Below are 14,930 nucleotides of genomic sequence, written 5' to 3'. Positions count from 1 at the left end.
AGCCTTAGCCTTCCTGACTGCATTTCTGCATGCCCTAGCAATGTTCTTGTAGTCCTTGATGGGTATTTGGCCACCTTTCCATAGCCGGTATACTGCTTCTTTGCCTTTAAGTACACCCAAAAGCTAATTGTTAAGCCAGGGTGATCTCTTGTTCTGCCTTCTCCCTTTCCCTTTGTAGGAGGTGCACTGTTCTTGGTATCACCTGCAATTCACTGAGATTAGTGTCTGCATCTGACTTAGCAAACAAGAATGTATTTTATATGTATTCTTAAAAGCAGAGACAAGACAAAGCATAGTGATCTATCATGATCACAGAATTGCAGAATCACAGAACAGTTTAGGTGGTAAGGAATCTCTTGAGATCATCTTGTCCATCCAACCCCTCCCTTGCTGAAGCAGGGTCATCTAAAGCAGGTTGTCCAGGACCACGTCCAGTCAAGTTTTTAATTTCTCCACAGATGGAGGCTGTTGGCTGTTGTGTTATGGCTGTCAATTTAGAAAATTTTATTCATACTTACTCAGTGAGACTGACTAATTATAATACTGATGTAGCAAAACTAACACAGACTGATACATTCTCACAGTTTGTTAATTAGAACCCATAACAAGGGATTGTGATCATGTTTTACTGAAAGAAAATAAAAAATTCAAGCAGCCTCATTGGAAGCACTAAAAAAAAAAGAAAAAAGTGCAAACAAAAATGAACCCATCCTTAATAACAGTTGAGGCAGAAATGCTGTCTGTTCTTTATTAAACTCTTGGAATTTAGCACTGAACCACTTTTGGAAGAGCTGCTATAAAAAATCTTAGTCTTCATATGTAAGCCAGGCTTTTATCTCTTTTAGCAGGTGAAAATAAATGAAGAATACCTAGGCCTGACTTTTATTATGTATTTCAGATACTTACTGGAGTGTTGGCAATATCTCACTCTTTACTACCTGATATCAGTCCTCCTTTTCTGGATGAGTTCCTTGAGAAAGAATTAGCAATCCTTCCCCAGCAGCAGCTGCTGTCTGTGAATATTTTGCAGGTTACCCTTTCCAGATTCTGAGGATAATGGTAGAAAACAGACCTGATTATACTCGGTTGACATTTATATAGCCAGTGCTAATTTGAGCAGGGCTGTCTGTGGTTTTAACTGAAATGATTCTATACTAATAATTTTAATGGGGAAACTATCAAGAAAAAAAAAACCCAAACAAATGTGCCCACTCTTAAATGATTCCCCATCAGACTTCAACAAGACACAGTGAACTCTGCCTCATCTCTGTTTTTCAATTAGAGGAATCAGAACTGAGTGCTGTTCTTCTGGGTACAATCAATGGGAGGCACTCTGAGATGCTACAGAATTAAGTGCAATGCATCAAGGAGATAGTCCTTTTAACATCTAGAAAATCTGCCATCAAAGCACCTTACTAATATGAAAAATACATGGCTTTAAGATCAGGTTAGATGAGAGGATGATGATTCTTTTCAAACATATTGCAGGATATTTTGATCATTGCCATCACAATTTCATCACTGTAACACTGCCTGGGATGCTTGCTCTTAAACATTTTCCTCAGCTACTGTAGAGGCAACAAATGCATTTTTACCCATCTGTATTCCTTCCAAATACCATCCCAGCTATGGGATCCACTGCTTCATTACTTTAATTAATTTTAGCTCTCACAGTGCTATGCTTTCTAGAGCTGACACAGAAATTACACAAAACTAACCACAGTGCAATGCCCCACAGAAGTGAAGCAGGGAATTTGAAATACGCTCATTTCGATTTAATTATCTAATTTAGTTCTGAGTTCTAGGCTCAAGTGTCAAAGGATGCGGTGCCCAAGGAATCTTTTACAGAATCAATGTTCTCCACCAGCCTTTGGAGAGGCTTGAGGCAAGGCTTAACAACAGGTTACCTAAAAAAGAAATGAGGGAGGACACAGATCTCCGCATGCTTCTCTGTAAGGCGGTTGACTCTAATTGCAGGCCTTGGTTTGAATCAGATGTCTTCAGTCTTTTAAAGGGCCAGCTGAGCTTACTCTGCTAACTATCACTGTTTCCTAATGGCCCGTAGGACAGTGAAAGAGAAGTAAGATATTATCAAAATCTGTCCCAAAGCTTTTTACCAAATGTGATACAGCCCTATTCTGAAAAGAGCCTCGCTATGGATTTCTTATGAAGAATTTGTGGATACTCATTGCAGTATAAATACTTACATGAAGATAAGGGATCAGCCCTTGGTATCAGTTCTTGGTATCCCTAGCAGAGTACTTGAGGTCTGCAAGCAAATAGGAGCAACTTGGTTGGTAATGCTGATTTATATTAAAGTTGTCCACATAGATATTGTCTGTTGTGCCAGCAGTTGCTGGCCCACATTCTCTAGATGGGAAAGAGAAAAGAGAAGCATGAAGCAATGTGTGATTTTTGCAATTAGGCCTATTTCATCTATCTTATTAACTAGGCAAAATCATAAGGAAATAAATCTGTACTAGCAGTTAATGATCAGATGGTTAGTTGACAGCTGCAGGCAAGCCCAGTGATATAAAAATTACTGTCATTATGAACAGCTTCTACTAAGAAGATTTTTGTATTAAAAATGTGAATACATTCTGTTTCAACAGCAATATTATAAAATTTGTCTTTTCATGATCTTTAATAACCAATTTTCTGCCAGAATGACCCAGAATGCTATCATATGGGTTCTGTATTAAAATTTATTTAAAAAACCAAGGCACTATGTCCTGTAACAGGCATAATTAAGCTACAGTTCAAACAGTATATGCAATGCATATTTAGTATAACTAGGTATTTTTTTACAGTCTGTTCTATTTGTCATATGTTAAAAGAGTTGCAAATGAAACTTATGGATGTGCCATAATGGTGTTGCAAAGTGCTTACGTACTGTTGTTGATTACACTATTTTGGTATGCAGGTAGTTGGATTCAAGGCAATCTAATTGCAAATATATCCTGAAGAATGCACTTCTAATTTAAAGATATTACAGGCCTCTGCCGTAACTACACCAGAGTAGACCCAAAGTGGCCAAATCACGGTAGAGAGCTGCCTCTTCTCTCACAGACGGAGAATAGTGCATCAGTGCTGTAGCTGACTTCTGTTCCAGAGGGATGGATCCTAGTTCAGACGTTTTTGGAAGTATGGCAACAATGCATGTGGTCGGCTTAGTTATTTCAGATACTGGATTAAAAAAATCAGTTGCTAATTTTTAAAAGTTTTCAAAAAACCCTTTGACCACATTATTGCCAACAATATGTGTATATATTGTATATCTTTTAAATCTTGGGTATGTACTTGATAGATAATGCATCAAATAGGCAGATTAAGATCTAAAGAAAAATCTTAAATCTTTATTAAAAGAAAAAAAAGAAGAAATATAGTTTATTTTTTCATCTAGACATTAACATTTTTAATGAATTTTTAATGAGGATATTTTCAAGCTATTTCAAGATACAAGGCTTTTCAAGTAATTATTTCAAAGACAAATTGCTCATGCCATGGTGGACTTCTACAAATACACAAAAATTAAGCAATTACGAGTGCAAAGCAGTTGGTTAATTTCCATAGCTACTGTATGTTAAACCTCTTACATACAGAAATCCAGATATATTTAGGTAAGAATTCCCTGCTGTTTGTAGCAACCATAATAATGTGAGGCAGTGGTCTACATTTGAGGTGTTGAGGCATTGTTACTGAAAGAGGCAGAAATCCTGCAGACAGAGTGGTTTGTCTTTAAATAATCCCAACCTTCCTAATTTAAGATTGATTTTCCAATCTTAATTTGGTTAGTTTATTTTAATTTAAGAGTGTTTCTAGCTAAAAGCTTTACAGCTACAGAACCACATCGATTCCAGTGGGATTATATACTATAGGAAATACCTATAGAACACAGTACAAGATAATTCTTCATGAAGGTAATCAGTCTGGACAGGGCAATTTATTAATTTACATATGCTGTTAATCTGCCCATGCTACTTTGGATATCTTTATTCAAGGTTGCTGTTTGTGTTGAAGGAATAAATGATAGCAATAACAGATTGTGAGGTAGCAATAAAAGTTGCAATGCCTGGTAGACTTTATAATTAAATGCTAGCAGAGGATTGGTGCAGATAAGGAGTCCTGACTTTTGTTCTGTGCTTTGGAGAATGGTCTCTCAAACCCTTCTCTCCCACCCTGCTGTGACTTACTTGACCTTTTTTGCTTCTGGCCATTCATCATTTCACTCTGTCTCCCTACATGTCCATCTCCATTTCCAAACTTCCATGGATCCATCTCTTTTTTATATTTTGTCCTTCCCAAGACTCCATTACAATTTGCTTATCACCCACTCTGCTACAGCTCTCAGCATTGAGGTCTTCACCCTCAAGCCACTTAGGCTGTAGGAAGGTGAACATTTGGAGCACAAGGTAAAGTTTCCCTGCTGATATTTTTTGAGCACACAGCAGCCTGTCATTATCAGAAGAAGCAATCACAGGGAGAGTGCTGTTTGTCCCATGCATACTAACTTGAGCAGATTCAGTCATTCTCAGGGAACAATACTCATAGACTTGTATTAGCATGTATTCATTGTAGCAGGCATGAAAAATTATCACAAAAATGGATTCAAAGCTTAATGTAGAAGTAGTTACTCATAACTAAGAGGTTTTTCTGCAGATGATAGAATTAAAGCTGAAACCCTAACCTCAAGATGTCAGTTCCACCAAATTTCAAGAATTCTTTTCAAAGCAAGGAGCTTGACAGTGAAAAGACTGTATGATTTACTTGTTCTACTTTGTGTAATTTTTCTATAACTTTGTTTCTGAAGTAGCTGGAACACACCCTGAGGTAGATGTTCTGACACTTGGCAGACTGGCAAGTCATTGGAAAAAGGCCCTTAAAAATGCAATGTATCAGGCCACCTTCATTATAGACAACATAGGCTTATTTTTTTTAAAAAACAGCAAAATCAATCAGATGAAAAATTGTACAGAAAAGACATGGCTTGTGTAATAACAATGTAGATTCTTTCGAATATATTTCAATTATGTCTTGAACATGAACAATTACTTTTGGATTGGTCCTTTTTATGCAGTGTTACTCTCATGTTGCAACCCACAGATGCTCAAAAAACATGACTTGGGCCCTAGAAAATCATGGAATTGACTTACATATATTACACGTGATCTTTGAATATTAAATGTGGGACATTCACTTAATCACGCTTGTTTTGTTTTGAGCCTTCAGAGTCTCCCTGGGTCTCATTTCAAAGTTTTATCAGTAAGTAGAAGTCTAAAATAACACTTTATGTGAACTCCTCTATTCAGGACGTTGAATCACAAAGTACCTTATTACAGGAAGACAGGCCACAAATGCTACTATAAGATGAGATTTGGCTGTAGCAAAAGCAGGGTAAAATGAAATTTGTTATCACAGGGAAAATGGTACACTGTGATAAAATGCTAAATAGTGTATCAAAAAGAAAAAAGGAAGTATGTGAGTAAAATGATATAAATAATTTCCAAAACTTTCAAAACGCCGTAACGATCTGCTCTATCTTACAGGAACCCAATTAGCTCCAAAAGAAAAACTGGACATCCCAGTGTTATTCATGCCAGATACAATGAAAATGTATGAGGCTGTGGTGGTAATTCATGTAATGAGGGAAAATGGTGAAAACTGGCCTTATGAGGATTCTGCTGAATTAAATACAGACTTAAAAAGGTAATTTATTCTAATAGGAAAAGAAAAAGTAGTTGAGAATACTCAATCCTATCATCATTTTCCCCTTCGGCTATTTGTGTTTAGCTCCCAAGGGCAATCAAGTGTCTGATTTTGAGGGCAATAGGTATCCAACATAAGCTTTTAATGTACCCTGCAAAGTATGCAGATTTAGGGTAAGACTTTTATCTGTTTCAATACCTACCTTTTCTGACTTTAAAGAAAACGTAAAGTACTAGCTGCCAGTGCAGTTATGGACATTGAGCAAATGAAAGCTCTTAGATGCCTCTAATTTTTCAGTATATTTGGGCTAATAATGATTCTCCTGTGGATATGTTTATGTAATGCATAAACTGCATAAACTTTGTTTCAGTGTAGACATGACATAAGAGAGAGTAGATCGGGCCAAATGTTCTCATATCCTGACAGAATAATATTCAAAGACACTACACTAAATGGATGTCAATTATTGCTGTTCTGATTTGTTTGGTTTTTATTTTGTATTTTTCTTAGGTATGTTTAACATTACAGCATACAGTAAAATGGAGTCTCACCTCTCCAACAACTCTTAAGTCTAGATTACTTTGGAAAAAAATTCTCAGCAGTCTATCATAATGATACTCTTCACTTATTTTCCAAGCAGTGTTACTGTAGCAGAGAATGGGGGAATTCAGGGAATACTCTGGATCTATCCGCTTCATGGAATACCTGAAGCACCACAGCAGAAATTAGTTCCGGGTAAGTAATGATTGAAAAAAACTCGAACAATAAATTTAAGAAAATTAAATAGTCATTTTGTTCTCACCTGCTTGATCATGAGAATTCGCAGTAGTACTTTGCTACATCTTAAAAAAAAAGATAAATTCACATATTGAAAATAAAATCTCCTTCCCAACCTACAAAGCAAATCTAGATCTATTATTTTGTTCTCATTGTGGATAAAAGGAGCCAGGAGCAGTTGAAAATCTCAAGCCTTGTGCCCTTCAGTGTCTCAGTTAATGCTGAGTTAGAGAACCGAAGGTGAATCAAACGAAAGACTGACACAAGGGTAGATATCTGCTTGCGTACCCAGAACACCCTTCTGGAGATTTTACAGGGTACAAAATACTGGAGTAGATGTCTGCTGTTTCTCTCAGCCTTGAATTTCATTCCTTAGTCAAAACCAGAATAGAGAGTAGTGTGAATAGCAGTAAGTTTTCTACTTGCTCCTGAGAAGTAAACTTTCATTAAAAGATGACTGACCTTCATAAGGTTTTTGTTGTTGCTTATTTTTGGGATAGTAAATGTTTATAGATTTGATGCACCTATTTTTTAAAGGTGTGATATAATCCCAGAATTGTGAAACAGAAATTGTGAACAGCTGTTTAAATCTATAACCTTGATGAAACTACGGCTCCAGGTGTAGATGAGGGACAATTTTACACCAACTTGTCTTTTCATCTTGTCTTTTCATGAATGAATATAATACCTTTCTACACTAAATAGACTAAGGTACAGGAATAACTTCTGGAAAACTATAGAAATAGATATTTCTACTGTCATTAATTTAATTTGCTTAAGGACCCTTTACTTGCAGACAAATGCCAATGATGTGGTATTAATTAGAGCTTTCACCTCCTTAATTTCCACTTTAATACCTTAAGGAATGAAGCAGAATATTATCATGCAATCAACTGTTGCCCAAAATGACGGTTTTAACGAGTGTCATTAGCATTAAAACTATGTACATTGATGTGAATGTTTGTTATGTTATTTAGAGCTGCTATGTAATTCACTGTCAGACTTTGAGATAAATCTCCCTTTTATTGGGCTGTTGTTTTCATTAGGTTTAGAAGTTATGAATTAAAACTGTTAGCATTCATAAATTGCTTAAGTGACATCACTTCTGTATATGATCAGAATCTTAAGTAATATCAATCTTAAGTAATTTTAAATTCCCAAATGCTTCTTTAAAACAGCAAAACTAAACTGTAGAATATTTATAACTAAGTAAGTGTGTTATCCACTAGTTTATGTTCAGTAAATGTTTGTAATGCATACAAGGAGCATTGCATTCATTTTGAATACATATCTCTTTTTGGCCATCACCATGTTATGTTGGGCTAATTTTTTTTTTCTAAGGAAGTACTAGATCTTTCATTGAAAAATGACCTGGAAAACTAAAATACCTGTTTGTTAAGTGTATTTATGAAACAGATTCCATTCCTGCCTTGATTCTAAAAGCCTATGGTTTTCAGTTATAAATAGACTTTTTAAAAATCCCTGATGTAAGATATGAATCCAAAGCAGGTAATTTACAAGAAAGCTACTTTGTTTTTAAATCATTGTTTTTAATAATGATCGAAATAGTATTGTCATTTCTTTTAATGCAGACATTTTTAAAAATTGCCTGGAGGCTACAAGCTGTTATGTCAAAAACCAAAGCTGCTTTGCTAGTGTATTAGGCAGTTCATCTTTTGTGTCATTCTTATTTGCGTCTTAATATACTTAAACTTCCAGAAGTCACTTGGCTTAGTATCTCATGAGACCAATTAAAATGATCAGTGGTCACAACCCATGTAGTACATGTTAAGTAGATTACAACTTGGCTATCATCTTATGAAAGTGATTACAAATGGAGACTCATCCAGAATATTTTTTTAATTCTTGTAGAGTCGAAGCAGCATACAATAATTTAGACTGGAGGGGACTACCGGAGGTCATCTAATCCAACCCCCTGCTCAAAGCCAGGTCTAATAAGATCAGGTTGCTCAGGCACTTGTCCAGTCAAATCCCACACAGATCTGATTTTTATCCATAAATATTATTTAGCCATTTAGGAAAAAGAAAATGTAGAATCATTTCTGGTAGTAAGATGAGCTGCAGAATAGAAAATCATGCGGACACAACATATGCACACAGTAATCTGAAATACTTGGTAAGCTGGTGTAATACAGACAATGTAATTCATTCTTAAATATAAGGCCATGCATCTCGAAAAAAAGATGTGTTTTTAACTATTTCAGTAACTCTCCCTCATGGAAATGCTTAGAAGAGAGCTACAGAAATTACTTAAACCCTGTTAAACAGGAAAAGACCAAGGAAAAAAAAGGTTTGGTTTTTTTAGAGAAAGGAAATGACTTGAACTTGATGTGCAATTATCTATTTTCCCAAATAATGATAGTGAATCAAGCTCCAGAACTGAAAGTTGACGCTGAATAAACATGGTATAGAAGTAAGGGTTTCATTGCTCTTTCTTAAAACACTTTACATAATTACTTACCAAGATACAGTTCTAAATTATTTATCATTAAATCTTGATGTTAAGTTCAGAGTTAATTTTTAAAGAATCATTGGGTATAATTCTGATGAAAATAATATTTGCACCTTGAAACTGAGAAGTATGTAATCAGCTCTTCTTTTTCATGTTGATTTCTGTAACTAGAAAATTCTAAGTGTTTTCTTTGGAGAAACATAATTTTCTTTCAGTTCTTGCATCTAATTTTCTCCTCTTTCTGTGCCAATAATTATTGAAAGAACCATAAACAATAACTATTGAAGTAAGCTTTATAAAATCTAGTGTATAAGCTAAATCCCAACTACCTTGTAATGAGAAAAGACGTATTTTAGAAGCAGTAAATTAAAGTCACTTACTGAATTGAAAAAAGCTCTGTCATGCTTCAAAGAGAAACTCGTATCAGAATGTTTTTTATTCCGGCATAGTTCTATAAAAGCTGAAGTTCGAACAACAGTATTCTTAAATTAAGAAATCAAAGAGTAACTTGATATTCTTTCATTTAACTTTGACATTCCTTCATTTCTTTGTTTTCCTTTCAGTCTTCCTTTCTCATTGGTGTATGTCAAACTATGCCATAATTTCTATTTGCAAATGAACTAAAATGAAGATACATTTCATGATTACAAAAAAAGAGAGAAATTTGCAAGTGCTGTTGTGAACTACCTGTAGGAACAGATTTTCATTTGCTTAGCAATATTTTCTACTACTTCACCTAAACAGAACAATAGAAACTCTGGGTTGGGGAAAAGCTTTTATTTATCTTGGTCCTTACTGGAATTCTGTCATTCTCTAAGCCCATTTAACTTCTATGTTTGATTGTTTTGTTAAAATCAAGATGCTGATGCTTTACAAATAATGGGTTCTTGCTTTTCTGTAGCTGTGGTACGCTGTCGAGCCAGGCAGAGAGTAGAAAGAAGAGTAGAAGTGCTGCTGACTGGTGTAGTTCCTGGTGCAACTGCTATGCGTGCCACAAGAAATTCTGCCATGGTCAATAAAAAGAAGCCAGCCAACATCCAAGAAGAAGTTCAAGTCACTGATGGTAAGAATAAATAGCTTGGATATCATGCTATTTTAGGAACATTGCAAATAAGGTAAGTGCTTCACCAAATGTAGCTCTGCCGTGACAACAGATGAGGTTCAGACAAATCCTTCTCTCAGTCCGTATTTCTACCCTGTTGCAAATATGGGATATTCATACAAGAGTACATCTGCAGTTATAGGCACCTTTGAACCTGAACCTTTCTTTTTGTATCTGTCCTGGATGTGAGGCTTGCACACATACCGTCTCTTCTTTAAAAGAGAATAGCCTCCACAAAGTCTAAAGTTAGCAAAAATATGTCTGTGTAAGCATTGCAAGGAAATATCTGTCTGCAGGTTGTCCCTATTTGTAAGATGCACTCCCATCAGCAGGCCAGTATCTGCAGCAAAATGGATTGAAGAAGGAGGCCTTGTTTGAAAGAAGCAATAAAGCTTTGTAAAAAGATAGCTTCCACTTACTGTTAATCAGCAGAGGACACAGTGAAAATCAATTTCTTTGGAGATACACCAGCTTTTCATATTATGTCTCACTGAAACAGAATGGTACAACGTATAAGTAGTAAGAAAAGAATGCTTGTTACTGCTGTATGCCCGGTATTTCTGTTGATAGATGTGTGTTAACAGTCATACTCACTACAACAAATTATGCATTGTTTCATTTTACCTTCATCAGTTGTTGCACCTTTGAGACTTAACCTACATTTCTTTTTGGGTTCAAAGTCATCCTACTTTTTAAGAAAAATGTTATTTAAAAACTATGACACGTGACATGAGACATCCTAATGTGTGTTTAACATAGCTGTAAATGAAGGGACGGGATTTCACACATGCTCCAACTTTGTCAAGAGTGTAATGCATTGTATAGTGGTAAAAGATGAGTCTACAGAAGTTGCTATGATTGCAATCAATTAGGCAATCAGTTTGAGAGGCAGGGAAACTTGGCTTTTGTGTCTCATTTATGGCATTTAGAATCTGGCCCAGTAGAGGCTTTGCAGGAATACCGTGTTACAGAAACTCTCCTGCCAAAGAACTGTGAAAAACTGAAAAACTGTAAAATGTAAATCAAGATGCATTACATCCTTCCTGTAAGAATGATTTTCATGCAAACATGCCCTCACCCTGCACACTGACCGATGGGGTCTTATATCGGCAATCACTGTCCAGATCTTTAAACAGATTTTTTTTTTTTTTGAATGCTTTTAAAACAGGAGGGGATCTGAAATTGAACTGTTAACAAAAGCTTGCACAGCATATACTTACTGATTAGTTAATGTTTGTAATTACTTAGTTAAACTTTATATTTGCTCATATTGCGGTGTCAAAGATAACTTATTGTCTGGGCATATTATTATCTTACATTCCCGTATTACAAAGTGATAGTGGTCAACCTAGTAAAATAAAAACATGTGAAGATCTCAACATACATTCTTGCCTCTTTGGAGAGCTGTAAATATTATTATATAACTTTATTCAGCCTGGTAAGAACTGCTGTGTATCAAAATACATGGTACCTTTTTTTTACTATAGAGTAGCAGGCTTAGCTCTTTATTGACTTGTCACGTATGAGTAGGCTACCTTAAACATACCTGAGCTATTTCCCTCCAATATGGTGGCATCTGAATTGACAAGAATAACATGCATTGAGCAAGCTGAGGCGGCATTTTGAAAGACTTGCAGATTCATGATGTGTAGTGCTTGTTTTATTCATAGGAATAATATTTCATATTTATTAACACTAGCTTCTGCACATACTGCAAGACATTGATTTGGGACATTGCATCTTTTCAAGCAAGAAGTCTGGTAATGAAATGCTTTACATCATAGTAAGATCATTTATAACTCCGGTGCTTTTCATGGTTTTCAATGACATTATAATGTCATTATTGCTAGATGAATTTGATGCCTGTTAGGAATCAAATTTAATGGTACTATCTATCTCAGCTTTCTGCAGTCTACCAGTAGTAACGTAAATAAAAGCGTAAACCTCTAAAATAACAGCCTGGCAAGCTGTTTTTCATTTTTTCTCTTCTGAAAGAGTGATTCATCAGAGTGTATGTGTGATGTGTAGTAAGCAGTTTTTATATCCAAAGATAAATGATGATAATTACTGGCAGATCAGATTTAAACAGCTACTACTGTGCTTCAGTATTTAAATTATTTGGACAAGTACAAATTCTTGGGAAGTGAAAAATCTTCAAGCATGTCTTTTATGTTAAAAGGATTCAATTTCATCCAATCCAGAAGATATCATTTGAAACAGAAAATTGTTATAATTTCTTAAGAAAGAGGGGACAATCTAAATACTGTCCAGCTAAAATGACATAGTTTGTTATTCAGAAGTCAGTAAAGTTCCAGAGATCAAATAATTAAAGCTTAATGTTTTAGACATAGCAGTTATGATATGGCCCCTTAAAAAATAGTTTTTAATTGTTTTAAATGCACATTTTTAACCTGTATGTATTTTTTATCTGTTTTCTTACATATGGCTCTAAAGATATTTTTTTCATTTAAATGAAATTTAAGACCCAGGATTCATCTAAACAACTGTGATTGTTATTTTTTATTCTAATAAAACAGCTTTTTTAGTTTACTTTAAATATTCAATGGGAAATACAAATATGTTTAATTTTCCATGATCTTCTAAGAAAAACATCAAACATTCATAAATTATCAGTTATAGATATTTGACTGAAATTCATAAATTTCTAAGCAACCAAATTTGACTATGTTGAGAGCATGTGTAGTACACAGCCAGAGTATCTGCTGGTTGAGGAAATACACTAATCAGTTCTGTTCTGTCTCTGTGTTTGTAATGGTCCTTTGTAACCCATCCCTTTCAATTGCTTCAGTTTATCACATAAACCAACTGTAACAGCTGCGCGTTTATAATTAACTTCCCTAATCTTTATTAATTCATAGCTCTTCTCACAGCCGAAAGGCTGGTCTTAGCTCCTTGCTCCTGGGTTCTTATTTCGGGGAAGGTTTCATGAGAGTTAATTTTGGGGAGAATAATGCTGTCCAGGTTCTGTAGGGTAGCACAGGTATGAGGGTTTTTTATGTTATATGCAAGTTTCACAGCTGTGCTGACCTCTGACTAAACAGATGGACAGTTCAATTGCACCTAGTGGTTAAATAACATTTTCCAGATATGCTAATCCATAATGTACATTGGTATACATTATGCAAAATGTATCTGTACCCTTTGTTTCACCATCCACAAAACCAGCAAACATGTATATTCTATACAATTTTATAGCAATTACCTAACATTCAAAAATTCCTGAAGTGCTGACACTCATCAGAATTAACTCTATTTTCTTTAAGTTCATTAAAGCAGCTCTTTGAAACAGAGGAAGAACAACGACATGTCCAAACACATGTTAAAAGCTATTCCCCACCCTAGCAGGATTTCATGTTAGCCAGTGGTATGGATTCCACTAAATGCCAATTTGATGTGACAGATCTGGATCGGGAAGCTCACTTTTCAGAAAAGAGGTCAATAAAATTGGATATGACCAAAGAAATCTTATCAGCGTGAGGCAGAAAGATGCCAGTATAGGTGGAGACAAAATATTCTTATAGACTTATCTCTCATCCAGAGAGATTTTAATTTAATTGCTGATAAAGTGTGTCAGGTTAATATTGAAAGCAATATGAAGAGGATAATAATGATGAAGATGGCCTTATATCTAACTGAAGCTGTCTCTCTATTGTCAGAATAACTGTGGAATTATTTTTGAAATGGTATTTGAGGATGAGAGATCTATAGCTGTATAAAAGATTGTTAAGTGATTTTTTTACTCTGTGAGAAGTGGAAGAACAAAAAAGTGTTTGTTTTGGATTAACAGTTGGTGGAAGCTGTTAGAAATGGCAAAATGAAAGTGTTGACAAGGGGGTGAACCACCAATTGGGTCATTCCGTAATGGATTATTACCCTGTTGTTAAGGGTGACAACTCCTGCTGGAAAACAGCGAACATAGTAGAAGCCAAAGAATAGAGCATCAGAGTAGCAATGAAAGCCTAGATGGATTATTTGGTCAGCTACATAATTTTTGTTTACATCTGGCTCTTTGTTTCTTTATTTATAAGTGAAACATAGGAGAGATTTGATGCATTGTTTACTTTCTATATTGAACTGCAATATGCACAGGCATTTTAATGAAGAACTTCAAATAGGACTTTATTTACCTGATGATGATATACAAGGTTACCACTTGGTCCATTAAAAAAAGAAACAATTTAGCATAATTTTTTCTCTCACAAGTACCCCCCCCGCCATTTCTTAATATAACTAGGACAATAATGACAAATACTGTAAAAAGAGCTTGTGAATTGTGAGCAAACACAGTTTGTAACTACAGGACCCTCACTCATTTCTGTTTCTTTGCCATTTTATAAAATGTTGAAATCTGCAAGCCTTAAGAATGAGAGTCATCATTATGTAAATTAAAATTGCTTTCTAACACCTATGCAAAATCATGCTCAGTTAAAATGTTCAACACTTACAGAGAACCAGATCAATTATAAACTAATATGAAGTTATTTATTCAGCTTCACAAAAGTGCCAAAAAAATAACTACTATAAACCTAGAAATGATTCAATTCTTCCTGGTGCTACTTTTCAGTATGATGTACATCTAGGAAAAATGAGAAGTCCAAAAGAACTGATTGGCTAGCCCAACATAACGTATCTCTGAAACAAGAACACACACACAGATATCTCTTTAAAATGTATTTTGAATTAGTGGCTAAGGGAAACCTAGGCAATGTAATTTGCTGCAAGAGTCTATGAATTACTTTAATTGTTATATGATTGTGATTGCCAAAGTTCTATTTTTCCCATTTCTTGTTCACAGAATTTCCTGTAATTTCTTTGTTTGGGTGATAAGGACGTGTTACTTCCATAGAAACA

At 35.1% G+C, this 14,930-nt stretch overlaps 1 protein-coding gene across 1 annotated transcript in view; it reads left to right on the top strand.

Moving 5' to 3' along the window:
* CFAP47 (cilia and flagella associated protein 47) overlaps window positions 1-14,930 on the top strand; it is a 363,098-nt gene that overhangs the window by 315,875 nt on the left and 32,293 nt on the right. Inside the window, 3 exon segments of the mRNA XM_050891106.1 lie at window positions 5,547-5,706; window positions 6,347-6,441; window positions 9,858-10,019. Of these exon segments, the coding sequence (XP_050747063.1) occupies window positions 5,547-5,706; window positions 6,347-6,441; window positions 9,858-10,019 (417 nt within the window).

This window comes from Gymnogyps californianus, chromosome 1 (genome assembly GCF_018139145.2).
Source record: "Gymnogyps californianus isolate 813 chromosome 1, ASM1813914v2, whole genome shotgun sequence".
Taxonomy (NCBI): domain Eukaryota; kingdom Metazoa; phylum Chordata; class Aves; order Accipitriformes; family Cathartidae; genus Gymnogyps; species Gymnogyps californianus.
This window is presented reverse-complemented; position numbering and strand designations above follow the sequence as displayed.